The sequence below is a fragment of the Nesoenas mayeri genome (genome assembly GCF_963082525.1).
Source record: "Nesoenas mayeri genome assembly, chromosome: 14".
NCBI classification, from domain to species: Eukaryota; Metazoa; Chordata; class Aves; order Columbiformes; family Columbidae; genus Nesoenas; species Nesoenas mayeri.
This window is the reverse complement of record NC_137556.1, coordinates 7,873,673-7,896,080: the sequence shown is the minus strand read 5'-3', so window position 1 is coordinate 7,896,080 and position 22,408 is coordinate 7,873,673. Positions and strand designations below refer to the sequence as shown.

General features: G+C 43.2%; 1 protein-coding gene across 1 annotated transcript in view; it reads right to left on the bottom strand.

Moving 5' to 3' along the window:
* Positions 1–22,408, bottom strand: part of ADAMTS2 (ADAM metallopeptidase with thrombospondin type 1 motif 2) — a gene marked incomplete at both ends in the record, with an annotated part of 176,836 nt that overhangs the window by 47,747 nt on the left and 106,681 nt on the right. The window contains 1 exon segment of the mRNA XM_080353550.1: positions 7,507–7,709. Within this exon segment, the coding sequence (XP_080209676.1) occupies positions 7,507–7,709 (203 nt within the window).

Here is a 22,408-nt window from a genome sequence, read left to right as displayed (position 1 = left end):
AAACAACCTGTACTTTTGCTAATTTTGGTGCAGAGTGGGTTACCTGCTGATAGAGCTGGCAGGATTTATAGGGAAGGTCAGGTGGTTCCTTGAATTTCTAATTAAACCAACGTGGAATAGGAGAAAGAATAATCTGCATATTTTGGCAAGTCATCAGCAAACTCATTCATGCAGTTTGAAGGAGTTCCCAGCCTTGCACAGTTTGTCAGTATCTGCTATGCAAACAACAGCCGACTTCATCATAACAGGGCTCCATCCCGCTGAACCATAAATCATCGGGGCCGAGTTCATCCCGCGGCACACCCTCCGAGGCTCCCGCATTGCCCCGCATGCTTGGGCGAGCATCGCTTCCTCGGGCTCCCTGAGCACACACCCGGTGGACATCAAATAGTTTCAACCGCTGGCTACCATCAACTTAGAATGGATCTGAGCCAGCTGCAGCGGCATATCTAACCATTTGGAGAGGACGTGATACAAGATGCAGTTTTTATGCATCTGGATTTTCAGCCACCGCAAATTGCTGATCCATCCAACCCAATTAGACTGCTCTTCGATCGCCCAACGCCCTTATGTAACTACTGCTGCAGAAAGTCCCGATGGCTCCATGCTCTCGGGTGGAGCAGGGACCATGTGCGGATCTCTGCCGGAGCGACAGCAGAGGAGCTGGAGATCATCAGCACCTTCCCCATGGGATGGCAGAGCTCCTGGCAAGACATTGTTTGAGCCCAGCTCGAAACGCAGCTCATTCATCAGATCATAATTATCTGCAGCAAAGCCTCGGTGCCTGGTGGGCATCCAGTGATTCTCTATTTCTGTAAGAAACGGCTGGTTTGAATTACGGAATAGGAACCAGAAATGTCATGGTGGATACTAAGCACAAACTTTTGTAATCTGACCCTCCCAAAAATGTTCTCCTCTCACTTTATTTCTCTGTGTTCCCACTTCAAACGCTACTATACTCTTGGATTTTCATCACCTCCTTTATGCTTTTGAAGATCCCACACTAACATTTCTAGCATTCCCAAAGCTTCATCTTAATCCCACAGGAATAACATTACATCAGTTCCCCTGGTGAATAAACTACAGTCACACAGAAAGTCATCAGGCAAAATCCAGGGCTCCCAGTCTCCCCTTCTAGTCCTTACAAGGCATTTCCTTTTTTTCTGAAATCTTAGTTGAGCGTCACAAGGAGAAAAGAATAATGAAAGTACACAACACACATGAAACTTAAAGGTCAAACCATCATCTCAGATTTGGAAAACATCTATCATTCTGCTTAAAACCACAGGCAACAGGCAGTTTTAGAAGAGCTTGGCAATGGACATTGCAAAATGGAGATAAGAATCTGGCATTTTGCATGTAAATCTGAGCCTGCATCCTGATTTACCTTCCCTGGTGTGAGAATCAGTAGATGTTACCAAGTCCAAGTTAGCTGCTTCTGACCAAAATGAAAACCATTCCCCAGAGCAGATGTGTTGGCAAGGCACCAGGTAGCTTCGTGTTACGGGTCTCTATCTCGCCTTCAACTGTAACGTTGGCTTTAGAAAGGTCACAGACTTCGTTTTCTGACTTCATGACTAATTTATTTTTCTTAGTTCCTCCCTCAGGCTCTTGGAACTCCTCATTCTTGCCCACAAACACTGTAAATTACCTTTGCACCAAAAGACTCGGTATTTGTTTTAATTAGTCTCAAGTTCACCTTAATAAAATCAACCATAGTATCATAAAATAATTAAACAGATTGATTTATTATATTACTACATGGAGAGGAGTGTGGTGTCAATGCAATAAATATGGCGAACTCTTCAAATCGAAGTCATTTGGCTAAGAAAAGCATTCAAAACCTGAAAGCTGATCCTAATTACCCATTCCCCATCACATATACCACACTGTCACCACTCAGAAGTGCCTGACTGCAACCGTTGTGGCTGAAGTTCATGGTGGTATTTGGAGTAAAGGGGAAAAAAAATAAAAATAAAAAATCTATCTTTTAATACTAATTACCCTCTACTTCAAGGATGGTGCCAAACCCTATGCAGTGCTCTGTGCTGTGTACAAGGGGGCAACAAGGCATATTTCAGTTAATAATAATGAGTAATGCTTAGCTAATTGACACAGTATCTCCTCCTGAATGCCCCATCACACATACAACTTCCATTGTAGTATGGCAATCAAGATAATGAACAAAAATAATCTCCCGAGGCCTTGTCAGAAACTTCTTCTCCCTAGTCACAGCGACTACTTTACAGGGAACGCTTTGAACATGGACTTATCTCATATAAATATATTTAAATCTTCAAACAAGCTGTAATTCTAATATTGACCACTGAAGTCCCTCAGGTGAATAGAGCTGGACTTGAATTTGTTATTTGTGGAACTTCTTAGACTTAGTTCAGATCTGAATTGTACATGTTGAAATACGTTCATTTGAAATCATGAGTATTTGTGCTTATAAATTATTTAGTTTTCAAAAATCCAGTTGTTCTAGATTGCTGAAATATCCTTCCCATCTAAAAAACCTGTTTTTTCATTTAAAAAGCATGATTCTGAATACAGGGTGCACCATTATTTCAAAGCATTCAATCATCACTTTCTTTTTAACAGCTTGAGTTAGACATGCTTTCAAATTTTCATCCCGCTGGCAGTTAGGAACTGATGGCATTCCTGCCCTTTCCTCTCATTAGAGACTTGATGCTCTGTACCTGCAAATCTTGATCCCTCATCAGCCAGAGATACAAAAGCAGAAATCTCATCTATAATAGCAGTATCATGTACATCCTATTAAAGAGGGTGGATAACATATTCAAAAGTGCCACAGGGCCACAATTTCAAAGACGTGTGTAGTGTCGAAAGATGCAGGTGAAAGACTCCAGGGACTTTCCAAAGCCCCCAGCTGCGTAACTCCCATTGATTTCAGTTATTCAAATGAAAAATTGTTTAATGTATTTGTTCTGGAGCTGATGTTTCACTTAAAGTCTGGGAGAGACATAATCCCATGGGCTAATTTTTAAAACTGATTCTCACTCATTTCAAAGGCAGGTAAATGACTAAACACTCAGATAAATCTAGCCCAGAGTGAGGCATAAATCCTATTCAGGGTCCATCTGCCTTTGAAATCATGGCAGTTAGGCACCTATCTACTTTGAGGGGATGGATTTTAGCATTGCAAACATTTTGGCCATGTATCTATTACGTGGATGTAACAGACTAACCACTACATGTTGCAGTACCACATTTTTTACAGTAAAGGAACAGAAAGGAAACTAAAGAATTTTTTTCCCCATGGAAATTGTCCTAAAATTGGAAAATGTCTATCGTTTGTAGACAAATGCTTCCAAAAAATACAGACAGATGACAATTGCCAGTATTAGAAAATGAGGTAGCTGAGAAATTGAGGAATATTGTGAAGGAAGAAAGGAAGGATAGAAGAAAAAGCTACAACAGTGGCCTCACTGGGGCAGGGAGGGAAACAAACAACAAAATTTGAAGAGGGATATGAAGCTGGAAGACTTAAAGTCAAGACAGATGGAGCCAATACATTCAAAACCATTTGAAAATGAACTCACATCATGAGACACTGCTATTCAGAATGGCCAGAATACTGTAAGATCACATATTCTGCCTCTGCCCCTCTGTTACCAGGACATCCATCCTGGATGTGACCCTAAACACAGGAGCGTGGAGGCTGAAATATTCACCCTCACCAACGCTGCAGGCACAGCCAGGTGAATGTACCGGTGGATCTCAAGTCTGCTGCTCTCCCACAGCGGGCAGCAAATGTCCTGCTTCATCCTGAAAACTATTTCTGAGAGAGTTCTGAAATGATCAGAGAACTTCAGCCCTGGGACTGGCTACCACCAATACCCACTTCAGCTCAGTAATGTCCATTCAGCCCCTTGCTCCTCATCCCAAAGCGTCCTGCAGTACAATACATTTGTTCCCCAAGGAACAAGATCACTCTCCAACGCCGCTTCTAGACCTGTGCTTTTCTAATATTTCCACAACACCTGTATGAGCAGACAAAATCCCTGGATTTTTTAACCACATTCTTGCTGAAATTAAATTACTTTCCATGTTCTTGAGTAAGCTACAGAGCTGCAAGATACGGCCCAAATATCTCTCCTCTGCTGCAATGCTCCTGCATGCTATAAATACAAAGTTAATTTGTGCAATGTGTGGGCTCATGCTTGGAAATGCAGAGGGCTGTGCAAGCTAATATCCTTCCCAGGAAAAAACACAGCAGGACGTACGAAAGAAAATGGTGCAAGCAAGAGGCAGCCGAGGGTCTCTAAAGCGAAAACAATGGCATATTTTCCAAAGATGAACTCAATGTCCTGATGGTGCCGTGCAGAGAAAAGAGAGGATGTCAAGAGAAACCAGAGTTTTTGTATGAGGAAATGACTTGGGGGTGGAAAGGGGGTGGCGAGAGGCCGAGCTCACTGCGGTGGAAGGGCTGGCGCGCAGACAGGCGATACGTGGCTGCGGCCCAAAGTGTTAAAAATCCTCTGGCGTCTATCACCATTCGTTTGGGAGTGACTTCATTTCCAAACTTTGGGATAAATACTAGCACAGCTATTCAAGATAGCCAGGACACCCGGCCCCTGGTTTTTCTCATTTTATGGCTTTTAGGTGTGGGCTGTAACACATCACTTAAGCAGCACAAACCAGATTTACTAAGTTATTGCACTGGGCTTGAAAAACATATATTGTTTTGATTGGGTTGGTTGTAGGGTTCCACCCAAGATCCTCAAGAAAAGTTAATTAAGGACAACTGCTCACACCATCACACACAGTGAAATCAAGCAAAGTGGGGAAAAACAGCCACGCTAGGAGTTACTTCTGGGAAAGCGATTACATGCCTCCAGGAGCATAAGGGAGGATTCACCTGGGATTTATTTCATTTTTGGAACCACACAAATTCAGCTATTTGAATGCTATATGCATTCTTTGATTCTATGTTTACTGCCTTGTTACTGTAGGAAGCTAATTGATGACATCCATAAAACCACTAGGGTACACACAATCTGATGGTTATAGTGAGATCTTCCATCCGATTTAAAAATTCAGCTGGAATTTTTTGTAGCTGTCTCTTCTTTTTCAGACATGATTGGACCTACGCATTTCTTTAGAAACATACTGTCTATATGTGACTGCTAACAGCTGGACATCTCAAGGCTTTTTATACTTGGCCCACTTTCTAAAACGAACAAACAAACAAAACACCACCACAGCTACTTAGGGAGGTAGGAGAGAGGACAACGGGAGACTCACTGTGCAAATTTCAGCAAAGGACACCAAAGCAATGATCTACACAGAAATAACCCTTGCGTCCATCTAGCAATGAGGACAAGAGCTGGAGGGGCTGCCAGCTGGAGTTCCACTGCCAAGGGCAAGGAGAAGGAGAAGTTCTGTGTTGTGATGTCCCTCAACACATACGAGTCCCCAGCATCACCTGGTATCTGCAGTAACAAACCCCTCTATACTGGAGCAATGCTTGGACAGCTGGAAACAGAACTGGTTACCATCGCATACATCAAATACAGTCTCCAGCAACCAGCCAGGTTTTGAGGAAGGGAAGAACGGGACCACACTGATGAGTGCCAAAGTCTACCCTGAGCCTCCTTGAGAGGCCTTGTGGACTTCAAATAGCTCCTCATATCTTGGACATAAGGCAAAGGACAGTCCCCAAAAGACATGTTTCTACCTCAGATCTCCCAACAGAACAACTACTGCCTTTGCCAAGAGCTGCGACAGCCCTCTGGTTACACAGGCTGCACTTTCTAATTCACTTGCACAGACAGCATGCTGCAGAGTTGTTATTTCTTACAATTTGTGTGTTGGGTGGTTTACTAAAATTAGGAAAAAGTATCTTCCAGAGCTGGAACATTTATGGCTTCTTTACCATTACTGTATATTTTAATTCTTAAAAATAGCTTTAAGTGACATGCTAAGTAGAGAGTCCTGTTTAATCTATTTCAGCCTCTTTGCCACATTCCTGGTTTGGCCTGTTTGGCTTGTTAATTTAGAGATATATAAAACCATCTGTTTCACAGTAGACTTTGTTTTAAGCCTCAGAGGAAACAAACCACACAAATAAATGAAATTCACTATATCATTTTTGTTAGAATATATGTATTTACATCCATCAGAGCAGACACTAAGTACCCTGTAACTCTAATGTTAGTGCAGGTTTTTAACTATTTACAATACTGTTATAAAAAGTCAGTGCAACTGAATTCATGTCACACAAGGGATTTTCTTAAATTGTATTCCACAGTGACATTCTACACATTGTTAAAATAACGTAATAAAGAAAGAAAAAAAAACAAACTTCATAATTAAAAAAATACATCTTGGAAAAAAATGCATCCCAAGCAAATGTACCCAATAGCACAGATTTCTGTCCATACATCTGCCTCTATGGTTTGTGTTGCCAAGAGATCACCTGCAGACGTTCATGCTCTTGACATGACTCTAAACTTCAGCAGTCACACTCTATTTGTCAAAACGGAGCAGTTCTACAACTCTTTACTCAACAATATTTCACTAAGAACATACGTTCACTGAATTGAAAGTTTTTACAGAAGAGTGTTTTATTCAGACAAGACTCCTGTTACAAATGAGAATGAAGAAAGTCAACTCCAAAAGAGTTGCCTATGAATGGGGCTACACTCACTTCCAGTTTTTGAATAAAATGTGTTTTGATTTTGATCTATAACAGAGATGATTTTTCAAAACTTGATTCTTTTCCCACAAAATAGAATCCTTGCTTACTGACCAGGGTACTGCAGGGCTGCTGGGGCTGCTGCACTGATCTTTAGAAAGAAAATACGGTTCTTTCAAATATAATATTCTCCAGTGTCTCCTTTCATCATCATTACACTATATAGTCTGTTGCACAGACCATGTTTCTGAAGATTAAATATTTAACTAAGGAAACCTAAAGATGTCAATCATGGAGTAAATACTAAATCAATTTAAGAAAGTTCAGTGATATAGTGCATAACATTTTGCTGCAGGGTGAACAAGGAGTAGGTAGGCAGCCTGGGACCTAACGTAGTTGTTGAGGAATCAAAGAATTGAACTGAGTAGTTTTTAAAATGTATAAGCCAATTGAAGTTTCTAATAGAACCTTATTTGAAGACAGTTCCCCAAACCATGTTTTTCAGCAGGGAGCTCAGGTTAAGGGAATATCACCTGAAACATAATGACTACCAAGAACATGAGCCCCTGATCCTGTGCCCTCATCCACCAAAGCCCATAAGCAGAACTGTGAGCATTTTAAAAGGCGCACAGCCAGCTTCTTCCTTGGCCCTTTTTTATCTTCTTTTCTGTCTCCCCTTTTGGTTGTTTTTTTTTCTGGATGTGGCCTGGATGTTCCTCCTAGACTTATTTTATCTCCTGCCATGAGGCAAACCTGTTCTGCCTTATTCAGATAGCTAAACCAACCTCCATTCAGCTCCTTTCAGTGCCTTCCCCCAGTGCAGTTAGCAGGGTTGTACTCACAATATTCATCAGGGTCAGCAGGTACTTCTGAACGTGTTCTTTCCCATGGAATTGAACAACTGAGTCATCAACTCCCAGAAGGACTTCAATGTTGTAATCGTCGTCCGTCGCGTGCCTTCGATAGCGCTGCCTGGATCTGCGCACCCGGTCTTCAATAAAGCCCAACGCACTGTCGAGGCTGTCCAAATTAGTGAGGTTAGCCGCTGAAATCAAACAGACAAACGAGTCATCAACCAAGAGAGGTTCAGGCTCAGGTCTCAGCTAAACTGGTATAAATTGGAAGCAGCAGCATTTGCTACGTTCTGCGTTAGTTTCACTCAATGTCAATTAAAAATGACCTAAATGAGAAAGAAATCTGACCCAAGAGATTTTGACTTTGCAAAGTAAAAGCAACACTTTCTTCGAAGTCATATTGCGTAATAAATACAAGGCCAAAAGGACAGTAAGTCGTATCAATGTCTTGATGAGAAGAATGGAGCTGTTTGCAATAAAAGACTTGTTGTTTAAAAGGGGTCTTGTGCTACCCAAGGATACCCTCCACATCAGAACCACAATAAAAGACAGACACCACACTTTAAAATCTGATCTTGGTGCCCACAGAAACTTATTTCAAGTCAAGTGCAGCTGCCAATATAACTTCTTTATATCCAGCCAAGTAGTAACAAACTAACCCCTCCTGCTTCAATACATTATTTCCTGGATACACACATGTAATTCAACAATGATGACATGGATCCTCTTTATCGGTACAATTTAGGAACACATTTTAGATATGAAATGAATTCATTTATAACTACATTCACAATTCTTTTAACAGCCTTTCATCCTTCGTTCCCAATTTGTCATGTCACTTTGCATTATTGTATGTCAAAGACCAATCCATCAGGCACAATAGTAGCCAACTTTATTACTAACGATTTCTAATGGCCTCTGTGATATGAAAAGCACGTTCTCTGACAGGACGGGATGCAGTTAATGCGGCACCTATGTACTAAAAATTAACATGAAAACATGGAATCTTGACATTTCACTCTACAGAATAACAATTATTAGCATTAATATCATTATTATCATTTGCACTACAAGAGACCTGAAAATCCCAACTACAATCTCTTGATTTCAGAGAATGTCAGGAAAAGACTTGCTCAGAGGTGAAGAAAGGCAGTGAGAGCTCTGTGGATTGATAAAAGGCTCCCAGTTCAGTTCACAAAAACATAATAGAAAGCAAAGGGAGGAAGCTAAAGCCATCTCCTTCAAAGCAGAAATAAGAAACAAGTCTTGGAAATGCTACAAAAGTGGATTCTCCATCTTCATTTATTGAAGTTTTCACATCAAAACTGGCTGCTTGAGAAGGGATGAATGAGTCATCAGATCACTGGGCTCATTACGAGAACATCTGTGCTCTTGCCTTTAGACAGCAGCCTCGGGCTGCCATTTCAGCAGGTCCTGGGCAATGAACAGCCCGAGCAGAGCTGCCTGCAGCTCCCTGCCACGGTCACAGCAACATTCCAACCTCTACAGCCTCGGGCTGCCAGGAGGGATGCACAGCCAGCCCCACCGCAGCGCCCCTGACTGCCCCAGGCTTCAGGCTGTGCCTTGTGTGCTGAGACGCCTGTCTCTGAGCATCCCAGAAGAAACCTCCAGTCTAAGGACAGTCCCTAAAAGACTCATTTACCCCAGCAGCATTTTACTCCACCAAGCTCCAAGGCCATGTTTGTCACAAGACCCACAGCTGCAGGCCACCGCAGAGCTGCCCTTGCTCACCGGACAGACAGAAAGCCACATGCCGTGGTCCTACATTCCCATGGAGCCACAGCATCCTTCTCCTGGGAGGGCAGCATTTATTGCGGTTAATAAGCAGAAACACCACGTTCTCGCTGCCAGCCTTAAGGCTCCCAGCAGCTTCTGCTCCTGGTGTTGCAAGTATTTTAAATTAATCTGGTCAGAATCCATGATTCAGCATGAAAATTCACTCTTCACGCAGAGCCCAGCTGTCACTCCCAGGTTAACCGTGCAGGGAGAACGGGTCCGGCCTTGCAGCAATGGAGAGAGTTCTTTACAGGGCTCAAAATCTGCCAGGCAGCCAGCTCCAACAACACTCACGGCTCGCTCCACTGGGAAAGCTTCAGTGTTAGTTCTTGTTAGCACCCAGAATCAGTTACCTAGCTATCAGTGCAGTCTCAGGGGATTCACTAGAGGATCGTGGTGCAATCATGTATTCATGATCTATAAGGCAAATCACAGTTACTGTAAAATTTGACAATAAATCTTAAAAGCTCTCTAGAAAAGTGAGACTAGGCTGGCAGGGGCTGCAGGTTGTGTCGTGTCTCTGCTGCTCACACAATCCTACAGCAATGAGCAGCAAGGCCAAAGCTATCGGAGCTGCTGCTGCAGACCAGCAGTGCTGGGCAGGTGGGGAGAGCCCCAGTCCTGTGCTGCGGCTGCAGACTGGCAGCTCTGCTGTTGATTTGGGTGGATAGTCGGCTGTCAAGGTATCTAGAGCTTTTGTGCTTTCATTTCTTTCCTTTACGTGTCAAAGTCAAACTAACTCTTTGTGTGGTATCTTTATTCCTGCTGTGAGTAAATCAGCCAGAGGCAAAATGCGATCCTACCATCCTGCATTAATCACCCTGCAGTGCAAACTGCCTGTGCTCCCTCTTTGCTCCTCACTTCATCACTGTCACATTATAGCCCTCACAGTCCTGCCAGCTCCTGAGAAAAGTTATCAGGACATTCCCTGGGAGTGATCTCACTGCCAGCAGGTGCCAACCAACCACTTCAAATTGGTGGGCACCGGTACCTATGAGGCACTGACCCGCTGTGCTTTCCAGCAGAGACCAAGTCACACCAGCTCCAGCTGGTGTTGGAACCACTCCAAAACAGCAGCACAGCTCAAAACTTTTACAACAGTAGCTTCGAGATTTCTGGTTCATGTCCAGCTTCCCACCAAGTGTCCTTTCCCGGCGGCTCTGGCGGGACAGCCAGGGCTGCCTCCGCACACGGCCTGACCACGCACCGCACCGCCGCCTCCTCCGGCACCGCTCTGTCCCTTGGGTGATGAACTGTTGGATTTGTTGGCGCTGTGTTATACCCACATTGTATTTGCTCCTGAACAGTGGTTACATCCAAATCAAATTAATACCTGTATCTTTCTGCGAGGGAGCGAAACAAAGTTGCCTCTATAGTAAATGAGAAATCTGCCGTGTTTTGGCATCTCAATTGTCCTTACTTAACATCAGTAGCTCTGCTGTATCATTGTACTGGTAACAATATGCTAGAAAAGCTCAAGAGAAAAACTCAAAAAACTAAATAAGAGATCAAACTTCTCCTTCACATTTTCCATGTTATCTTCCTTCTGTCACTCCTGCATTTTGCACAACATCATTCCAAAAGTCATCTCAAACTGCACTGTGTTTCACTGAATCATCCCAAGACCTCTGCATCAGATGTTCATTTTCAACAACTTTTGCCAAATCAGTGCATCAGCCACTAATTATTGGTGCCAACTTTGTTCTCCATCTCCCAAGAGCAGACACTTGGCATTTGCAGGGACTAACAAGAGCCTGCAGCAGTGAAACCACCTCCTTGCTCCAGTTAGGAAAAATTCACATTTGTGGAAATTAACCACTGAGAAACAAGGTTGTGTATCGTTCTTGTGCTGCGCATCCAGAATAAATCAGAAGGACAGCAGCACTTTAACAATTCACCCAAAAATCCCGCCAAAAAATATCTTTTTTCTAAATCCACCTAAAAAATCATTGATACTTTAGTGGTTTTCTCCTACCACTGAAGACCTTCTTCCAGTGAAGGAATAAAAAGTGCCCAAGTTGTCGATAGAACGGAAACCTGTGCTTCTGGCTTAAGCATAAGATCAGAAGGCAGGCAGCCTGGCTGGTGCGCCTGCCTCCCACACAGCCTTCCCGGGGTGCCGGGGGATGCAGGAGGCAGCCGAGGGCTGGGCAGCAAAACTGCCGAGGAACAAGCATGTGCACAATCCTGCTCGATGCTGCAGCCTGGAGCTCTTCTGGGTTAACACAGACGAGTGATCTTAACCACTCCTAAGGCAGCAAAGTCCTAGTTGTTTGTTGACTCAAGAACCAATGTCCACAGCTGTGACAGCCCCAATGATGCATTAATATACGTAGAGCACATCAAAACCGAAAGAGGAAAGGTCTTTATACCACACAGGTGCAAATTGCTTACAGCATTATATGTCACACAAGATCACTCTGCACTGCTGCCTTCTCCGGAGCATTGTGCAATATCCCCTGTCTTACCTAAACCATTCCATTTTTCAGTCTCCTATTTTACTTATTGTATCTGGGCTCTACCTGAGCTCCCATGCCCACCGGGAGCAGAGGTGTGAACACCCAGCACCATGGTGTTCATAGCATCATGCAGCCTGGGTCCCGTCCCCAAAATTCACATTGACAAAAACATCAGGTTTGTCTCTGTAGGTCTCCAGAAGAATTCTGCATCTGTGACAGTTTGGGATATCTGGCACCACCTTATTTTCTTGGAATTTTTTTGCTTTGCTCATTAATCTTTGATATCATGTGCTTTACAGAAGCCTCATTACATGGCATCTTCTGATTTTGCCTTACCCATCGCGGCAGGCAAAGCACAAACAGATGCTGTGAGTTACTGAAGCATGAACACGCTGCCTGCCACGAACACTGCCTGTGTTTTCTGTCACTCCCTTCAGGACATCCACCAAAAGTACAGTTGCTGGCTTGTGATCCTGGTTTGTTTTTTCACGACCCCTTTCAAAAAGGCTCAGGGAAACATGGCTGCGCCTACAGTTCTCCAAAAGTCCCTTATGATCCTCCTGCACTTAAACAGTTCCAGCTTTAGGGCTCCCCAATCTCACAGCAGCAATATTGTCCTGAAAAAGCAGCTTCTGATTTTTTTAGCTCCTCTTTCTGGTAGGGGAAAGGGACTTCCCGGCCAGCCCAGAGCAGGGCCCAGGACAGGCAGCCGGGAGACTGAACTGCTGCCATGTTCACAGCCATCATCTGCGGTTCGGCAGCACAGCCGCTCGCTGGAATTTCTGTTCAAACACAAGCGTGCAGCATTCAGACTGCCCAGGCACCACTTCAAATGCAGCTGGTTTGCTTTTGCAGACACTACATCTGTCACGGCAGGAGCAGACAAACACCTGAGCCGACTGCTGAGCACCTTCTCTGCAGCCTCACCAGGATGAGCTCCTCTGACTCTCTGGTTTGCTGCTGAGCTCCATTCCTGGGACACAATCCTGAAGGGACTTCCCAGCTTCTCATTCCCTCATGTGGCTTGCTGCAAACCATCAGCTGTTTTGGCTTGGGTTTGGTTCTGTTTGTTTGGGATTTTTTTGTTGTTTGTTTGTTTGTGGTTTATTTGATTTCATTTTTGGTGCTGGTTTTGTGTGTGTGTGTTTGCTGGTTCGGTGTTTTCCCTCTCTCAGTCGGTGCTGCAGAGGCAGAGGAAGGGGCTGTGTGGCAGGGGTGCAGGGGCAGGCAGGGAGGACTTGCTCTCAGCTTCCCACTGCTTGGGTACATCTGCACCTCTGGAAAAGTACCCAGCTGCCTCGACAGCTTGACAAAGAGCTGTTCTTTTGGGAACTGCACTTTATATCACAAGTTATATTTCTGTAATGCTCCCTGCCACTCGGATGCTGTAGGCTTCTGTTGTGTCTGTCCTCTGTGATCAACTGACTTCTTAATTAGCCCCTAATTAGCGAGTTCATGTATTCTACCAAAATCCTCATTTGTCTTCCATGGCAAATTGAAGCCCAGCCCACGGAGGTCAGAAGCAACAATGAACAGTCAACAAATCTTGCTCTTTATCCCTTGGCAATGATTTCTCTCACATTTAAGTTCCTCAGTTTGGGGGTTTGTTATTCATTCCAGTTGCACACAATCATGATTGTATTTTCTCCATTGCTAATCAATAGTTTCTCTGGTTTTTAATTTTTTTAAAAACCTCAATTCTGCTTGTTTTACAGCCATGCTCACCTTCCTTTTTGCTGTTTTGTTTTCCAAATGTCCTCTATTTGCCTTTCTTCTCCTCCTTAACCATCCTACTCAGCTACATTCGTCTTTCATAATTTATAAATCCCTTCCCCGTACTACAATCTGCATTTGGACCCTTCCACCATAGATCATTCATAAAAAGCTGGGTAAATCCAGAAAGGTGAATTAAAACAGAAGAGAGGTTCTGTGAGGTGAAAACAAATTGAAAATGGTCTAAAGAAGAGAGGGAAATCACACAGAGAGCACTGGGCACACGATACAGAGTCATCCCTGTTTAAAAAGCAACCCCAGGAGGATGTTGTCACAACACAGTTTTAACTTGGAACTCAGGATTCTTGTGATTTCTTGAATCACAGGTTAACACGGCAGCTGCTACTTGGTGACTCTTTAACCAAGATTAATTATTGCAGCAGAACTCTTTTTGGGTGTGTTCCATGTTCCAACTCCTCCTCTTCCACTTTTTTATATAAACCAAAAGCAAGATCACACTAGTATTCTAAAGACCAGGCATGCGCCAGGCATCCTCACTGTGGTTACATATCCTTGTCCTGCCCTTATCTGTGAAGGAGCAGTAATTTAAAATGAAACTTTCGGGATGCATGCTTTGCTAACCATATCATCGCATTATGAGCTCCTTGCCTCTTAATTGAATGCTGTTTCTAGCCAAATCAAATTCTAACACAGAGCCTGCTCCACCTTTCATCTGTCCAGGGAAGTTTGCCACGGTGACAGGGTAAGCTGGGCTGGGCTCTCAAAGATAGGTCTCAAACTGCAGCTGCAAGAGGGCCAGTAGATATCACAGTATCACAGCTGAATTCTTGCTGGAATGCTCTGGTCATGGCATTTTAAATCAGGAGGAGCTCAAAGCAGTTAACTGTATTTCAAATAGTGTACATTTGGGCCTTTATGGAGCAAGTCTTGTAAACTTCTTGGGGCAGGACAATTGTCCCATATTTGCAGAACAAATGCACATTCCTGCAACCACAAGGCACAATCACCGTTCCCCGTCTTTCTTGTCACCCATGCAACAGCACAGTGACTTTAAATCTCAGAAACTGCTCGAGTCCCTGCCTGAATCAGAGTTATAAAGAATAACGAAGTTGAAAATGACCAAAGTAGCAAAATTGAGGGGAACTTTCAAAACAGAAAGAAAAAAGTTGTCTTTTCCAAAGGATAAACCAATTAGCGCAGTGACAATGGGCAGGTGGACACGGTGGCGCACGGCCAGGCGAGAGGCACTCAGAATAACCACGGCTAGATGTTGCCAAGGAGATATTTCCTGGCACATCACAACAAAGAGAAAGCGTATTACAATACTAAAAAGAAAAGTTGAAAACTAAATTGATCTCATCAGGGCCACAGTCACACAATGAATAACATAAAGACGAGACATAATTGCACTGTTAAAAGATTAACTGAGAATAAGGTAATAGAACATCCTGGGCTAAAACTTTCTCTTTTTTTTCTCAAAATGGTGAAACATATTGTGTTACAATTTTAACTTTTATACTACAACATAATAGTCAAAAAGGTGAAATGAAAGGAATGGCAAACCAGCCAGGCAAACCAATCTGTGTGACCTGCTTGAAATTGAGCTTTTGGAGAACTGAACATCAAGTTTTTCCAACAGGAAAACTTAAACTTTGGAAAATTTTCACCCATCAACCTTACTAATGCAAACACAGGTTTCACAATTTAGCACCAAATAATGAATGAGCAAGATGTTTTTAACTCAGTGCTTAAAAACAAGCTCAAAAAGAGACAAAAATAAAGGCGCTACAATTAATTTATGGGCCAACTTCTAAGTTTCACTGACTTAATTGATTGCATCTGGGAAATGCTTATCTTGCAAACATTTGGCAAGTCATTGTAAACTGGCCCGAACCGCAGAGCCTGTGACTTGCAAAACATGTTGCCTGATTCACCACGTCCCAGCAGTTTCCAGTCCCAGAGCCCAGCGCCGCCCCAGCAGCCCGTGCAAAGCGCACTCGGCTTTACGGGACTCGTGCAGAGCCGCCAAGGGAGCTCAGCGCTCCCCAGCTCATTTGCAGCTAATGCATAATTAATTAAACTGCGGAGTTCGGCCACGTCTCCATACAGGCGCTCGGCGCAGAGCCACAAGTCCACAAAGCTGTAGGAGCCCCGGAGGTGCCACCTGAGGTCCCAAATGCACATACCTTCTCCCTTCATTCTAAGCAGAGGATCAGGATCTGACCCACACTTACTGTTCCCCACTGGGCTTTAAGGAAGTGTTTATGGGCTATCCAAGTCCGAGTCTGCCACCAAGATGCTCGAACATCCTATCCGTATTCCAAGCATGATTAAATTACAGCAAATTAGCACATTAAGTGAGCTGCCTAGCTGACCCCCTGGCTTTCCAGGTGACACATCTAACAATCTCACTTGCATTTTTAACAGAATGAAATGCCAAACCATAGTACAGGACATGAATAACAACAGGTTACAGGGGGGGACGGCAGTTGCCCTTCCATAAGCCAACTATGCTGCAAAAAGGGAAAATTAAGTTTAATTACAGTTGAACAAACATTAGAAAACACACAAGTTGTTTGTTTTGGTTTTGCTGTTGTTCTGTTTTTGTTTTTCAAAAAGAGTCAAATTCCTCGCCAGGGCGGGGAGGGTGGGGAGAAGAAGAAAAGACAGAGGAATACATACAGTAATCACACACGATTGGAGATACTATTGAAAAGCAATGGCTGAAGCAAATCTGCATGTCTCCAATGCTTTTTAGCCCTGACTGCAGAACAACAAATCTTGCCTTTTGGTAACACTTAAAGCGGAATTATTCCTTCCTTTTAAAAGTGGAGCTGTTTTCTTAAGTATAAAGACTCATAAAGTTGTAAATGATCCAATTAAATGTTTTCAATGTCAAGTATAACAAACATAGTAAAAATCTCATCAGTGTAAATAATGTATCACATAAATGACAATGCAAACAGCTCCTGTCCTTCTATATAATCGTAATGATCTTTTAATTAGACAAAGTAAACAGTCTACTTGTTTCACCTTGTAAAGAAAAGCACAGAAGAAAGTTTTCCAAACTGTGAGGTGAGGATTATGTGAAACTTGAACTGCCTTGAAGTTCAACCAACTTCTTGCACATCTCAGAATATTATGCCAGAAATCAGCAGTCAGTCAGGAAAAGGAAAAAAAGGTTAATTTGAGTTTCACAAGAAGAAAACATCATCTGAGCAATGGCAGCGCGATGTACGGCACCTTGGCTACTTACACTTGCAGGATTCGAAGCAGAGAAAGAAGGACTTATAATTTTACCGATGTTTTGAAAATATCCTTGTTGCTAAATCTGCTTGGACTTTCTGCAATAACAAAACCAGCTGCAATTGATTAGAGACTGTAAGAAAGACAAAGCTAAGTTGGAGGACACAGGAATTTCTTAAACTTCAAAATGACAGGAAAAAACCCTGAAAGAGAGAAGCAGTCTCTGCTCCAGTGAAAGCGCATGAGGTTTATTCCCAAGGCGTTTCAAAATCAAGGGCAAAGGCTTCTTCTGTCATTTGTACAAGAGCTCTGAATCTGTCAGGGTCTACAATGGCAAACTGCTAAACACGGCCCTCCCTATTGCGTGTGTGGGTGGGAGACAGGATCCCAGAGACAACGGCCCAGAAGAGATGCTTCCAAATGCAGCATTTTTCCCAAGCATCTACCAGGGATGGAGAGAGCGGGGAGGAAGCTGGATGGATGCACAGACACCAAAACCCTCTGGGGAGGAGGCAAATCAAAAGGCAGAAGTTGGAACAACACAAATGCAAAAGAGGAAAATGAAAAGAAATTGTGGTCGGTGTTTCTGCTGCATTCCCCATCACCTCTACGAACACAAAGCCAGGACTTGCTCCCACCTCCCGCTGCCCAGCGCGGAGCTGCAGCCTGGGAACAGCCCGGCGCAGCCGAGCCGGGTGTGCGGGGCACCCAGCTCCCGCGGGCTGGGATTCAACCTTTCTTTTTCAAGTTAAATTTAGCACTAATATCTGTGGGCTTTAGAGGGATTAGAGGCAGGACATCATGCAGTTGTTTGGTTTTCCGGCAGGTCCGAGATATTTTTAGTTCTTTTTGTGTTGAACGTACTTGAATACTGATTTTTTTTTTTTAAGTGAAGAAACAAACAAATCATTTCGGTTCATCTGAAATCACGTTTTACTCATTGGATATGAAACCAAGCACTTCAAGCCCCAATTCAGAGACTCGTTTGAAAATACAAAATATCTCAAGGGAAAGAAGGGAAATGTTTTGGTTGGCTTTTTTTTTCAAACCCACTGGCATGAACTCAGTCAATATCTTCAGGGTTTTTCTTTATCTGGATGAAGGTCACTGAAAATTCAGTGTCTTTCATAACCAATAACAAATTTCACCCAACTCAACTCCAAGTACCAGGACTAGAAAGAATTTCCATTTGCCTCTTTCTACCACTTATACCCTTTCCTCCAAAGGAACGATCATTATTTCAGAACCTCTGTATTTTCGTCGGGTTATTCACATACTATTGATATGCAAGTTGTGCTCAGTGCTGTCTGACTTGTCCTTCAGATTGGCTTCCAGCCTAATCAAACTGAGGTCGTTTCTCCATTAAATGAGATGTAGCTGGCAGGATGTGATGCTCTTTGGCAGGCGACAGAGAACTCTCCTATAGGGATAAATCAGACCCACCACACCCCAAAAGCCTCGCGAGAACTATGTAGCAAGGGATTTATCTCCTGCATTAAAGATGGTATCATCTTTATCAGTGTAGATAAGGCATAAAGTGGTCATCAATTGCATTTATGTTCACTTTGCAGAGTGTTATAATATTGCTTTAGTATTAATGACGACTCTGCTCTTGCTACAGAGAATGAAATCAGACTTTGAAAAGTGAATGTACAAGGTCTAGTAAGAAGGGCTGGGAAGCCTTTTACATATATATGTACAAATACATACACATATGCATATATATGTACACATACACAGCTGTATACACACTCGCATATTAAGTAATAAATGTGTGTCTATATACACACATACACAATAACTGCTAAAATGAAAAAACTCTCATTTTAACAAGGTATAACTGTGGTTGGAGGATTGGCAGACAATTCACTTGGCTAACATATCTATTAGAAACGTTTTTAAAAGGAGTCCAATATATTGGAAAGCTATCAGAAACAACAGCAAATTGAGATATTCCATTTAAAAAAATTCAATTAAATTCTCACTAAATGGTGCTAACCCGAGCTGATGCTAAAAAGGCCAGACAAGTCAATGGTTCTTAGAGAAACAGGAGAAGCTATTAAGGGTAAAACCAGACAGTTGCTGCAAAGGTTCAAGTAGAAGCTCCAAGTAGTTTCTGCCTCCTGAACTGGAACAGTGTGTAAAAACTGTTTAGCCTCTAACCCGTCACTTTTGGAGAGTAAATGGGAAATGTCAAAGCTGACACCAAAATAACCTTTCAGCTTGCCTTAGAAAGCAGTTGCGAGAGTAATCAAGAAGTTAACTGAGAGCTCTGCTGAGTAAAGGGAACCAGTGATTAACACCTTCTGTCCAAAACCCGTAAAAACGAAGTCACTTGAGATCTGGGTTTCTGCAATGGGTTATGGGTTTTATCCAAATACTGGACTGTGATTAGTTGAATTCTGTCACCTGTTTCTAGCTAGTTAAAAATTTGCTACCTAGCTGCTCGTAGTTTACTTGATTCTAAAAAGAGCCTGTGATCAGTCAAACAATGAACACTGGAAGAAGTGGAACAAATACAAGAACCTTCCACAAATCATTGTCTGTAACACCACAGTTTAAATTTCATTCTAGTAACCAAACGGTACATCCATCTTCTTTATTATTCAAAGAAACCTAAATGTTTAGATAAAAATACTGGTCAAACAAAACCTGCAAATATTAATTATTAATGCATATTATGTTAATAGAAGTAGTAACATGGTCCCATTATTTGAAGTCAGAACACACTGTATCCTTTTTCACTTCTCGCCGAGCAAGAAGTTGTTCAAGAGATAAATTCTTCGTACCTTTCCATTACCCCACAGAGAAGTCTACACAACAAAACAGCAAAGCTAAACCCTACAGTTCTACTGAACCATGCAGAAAAAGACATGAAAGTACCCATAACGACTCTGCTTGGCTTTGGTGCCCTGGAAGGTCTCACAAGTCCCAAACAGTCATTTTGGACTTGTAGGACTCTGCATGATCTTCTGCAGGGTGGGAACTGGACATGTATTTATTGAACTGACACTAATCAATACCCACCACTTTCTCACTGGCTTCTGCTTTATTAGAAAAATGATATCAAGAGCTGCTCCTGTCCCACTGAGCTTCAAAAGGAAGCAGAGGGTTGGTGGCACCTGGTGCTCTCATTGCCCAGTTCTCCAGCTTTTCTTCATCTGAGCTCCAGGCTGCCATCAGTGCAAAGTTTTCCGTGTGACCTTTCCTTAGGATCAAAGAATTTTCATTTATTACTTTTTTCACTCCTTCCAACCTATTTCTGGCCAATCTTCTCTAAAATTTCTTAAGCATTCAGAAAGGTTTCTTACATTCTGGTTTCAGTCCAAGGTGCCTCAGTCTGAATCACTGCAGTGCAGCTGGGCAACTCTGGTGCTTTGCTGAATAACTGCTGCATCAAAACCAAGTTTGGATTGTTTTGAAATTATTTTCAAACTGAAGCTCAGGCTTTTTAAGGGGTAAAAAAAATAATGGAAGAAGGAGACGTGTTTCACTTCAGTGAACATACACTCTACAATGTGAAAGTGCCCGACCAACTCAGGCTACAGCAAAGAGGAGGAGAACATGCAACCAGGAAAGCAGCTGGGGGTGTTCATGTGCAAATGACAGGAGCCAGCTCTAGCTTGTACAGTCGCACATATTGCAAAGTCAGTCCCTGCCTTAGTTCTCTGAAGTATATTCTGCATTAGAGGGTTAGTTCAAGGAAGCAGTGGAACGGCAGGGTGAAAAGAAGGGCTGCACCTTTCCAAAGGGTTGGTGTCTGTGGGAGTTCAACACAACCAGGCAACATGAGGGAGAGCCCCTCTCCAGCCGGACAGCTTGTTTTTTGCAGAGACCCTCTGGCTTTAAGCAATTACCTACTTCTTGATCCAAAAGGCCATTGGAATGGGAGATTGTCATTCGAGTCTTTGGCAATATTTCTCAGCCTTGCGAAGAACTGAGGAATACTGATTCTGAGCAGCCTGTTGCACTGTCGGTGAACAAAATACCCTGTACAGTGGAAAACAAAACCAACCAAACAAACAAAAAATAAAAAGAGAAAATGAAAAAAACACCGCCACACAAAAGCATACCACGCAATAGGAAAAGAAGGGAAGCAAAGCAGCCAGCAAAGGGAAAAGCCTTTTAAAGGTGAAGCCACAAAGCAGGAGTGTCAAACTGTGGTATGAAATTAGTGCAGCAACCATTACACATCACATGAGTTTCAGTTACCTCTTCTGACTGAGCCATAGCTGTGGGCTCTGCACGGCGGTTTTTGTTTGGGGGGCTAAATATTTTCAGACAATTCCACTAAAATTATGTCTAAAAAAGTCATCTGGAAAGCCAAGTAATACTCTGGGAGACAAAGGAGAACATCGGTATTTGAATCACCTACAGAAAGAGGAAAGTCAGTAGAGGACAAAGTGTCTGAAGCATGAACCTGCCAGGATTATTTCTTAACGTCACAAATTTCAGGTCCATTTGAAGTCTCACAACAGAGAAACTAAGGCAACCGATTGAACTTCCTTGTGAAAAGATTAAACAAAAAAATCCTATAGAGTACAGCATGTGGTCTTGCAGATATGTCCTGAATTCACCCAGGGAGACTGATGCCTGTGGCACAAACCCTCTCTTGCCAATAGTCAAGGCAAAGAGATGGTAAAAAATGTACTTTCTCATCCAGCTGCAAACGCAGCTCATCTCTCTTCGTTTCCCAGTCTTCCAGGCCTGGATCTGGCTCAATCCAGATATTCCCTGCAACTATCAATCTCATCAAGGTCAGAAACAGACCCAGTGGCCTGTGAGGAATATCCTGCCCCATTGGTATCAGCAGCTGAACTTCAACAGAGCCGCATTCCCACCTTCTGCTCATGACTCAGAATAACCTCCAGAAAACCAACACCCTTCCCTAAAGACAAGTCATGGCAAAGCCCCAGCAGGTTCTGCAGATAACCACCTGGGCAAGGAAAGGGCTCACACCAAAAGGCATGTGTGAGGAGGCAGAAGGACTGTTTGGGAAGAAGAGTTGCTCTGTTTGGCAGATACATGTACAATATGACGACGGAGCCAGTGGGCTTTGGGAAGAGACACTTCGATGTGCTTTCAAGTGCTGGACCACTGATGGAAACACAGGTGAAGAGATGCAAGAAAAGAGGCAAAAAAGAGAGGCTGTTAGCACAAAAATGTAGGGGTCTGAAAACACATATTTGGGAGGAACAGGGGACTGAACAGAGAGAAAGAACCAAGTAACGAAGAAGTGACGGCCAGCTCCTGGAGCAGGGGCTGCTGACCACCGGTGGCTTCATGCTCTACTGCACAAGCAGCTTGTCTTTCACAGGCTCTGGGTAACGCAGGGTAGAGCTGACTGAACATCTGCTAGGGATGCACAATTTCCTCTAGGAAACCTAAACCTGACAACATTCAAGAAGCTATTGGACAAGGACCTCAGACACGTGGTGTAAATTTTAGGGTTGTCATATGCAGGGACAGGAGTTAGACTCAATGATCCTTGTAGATCTCTTCCAACTCAGGACATACTACGATTCTAAGCATCCTCCTAGCTCTTCCCCTTGGTAACTTGGGAGGAAAGGGAAAGAGGCCAGGAAGAGCCTGAATAAGCTTGCAGCAGGGCAGCCAAGGCAGAGCTGCAGCCATGCCCGTCTGGGGGCTGCGCC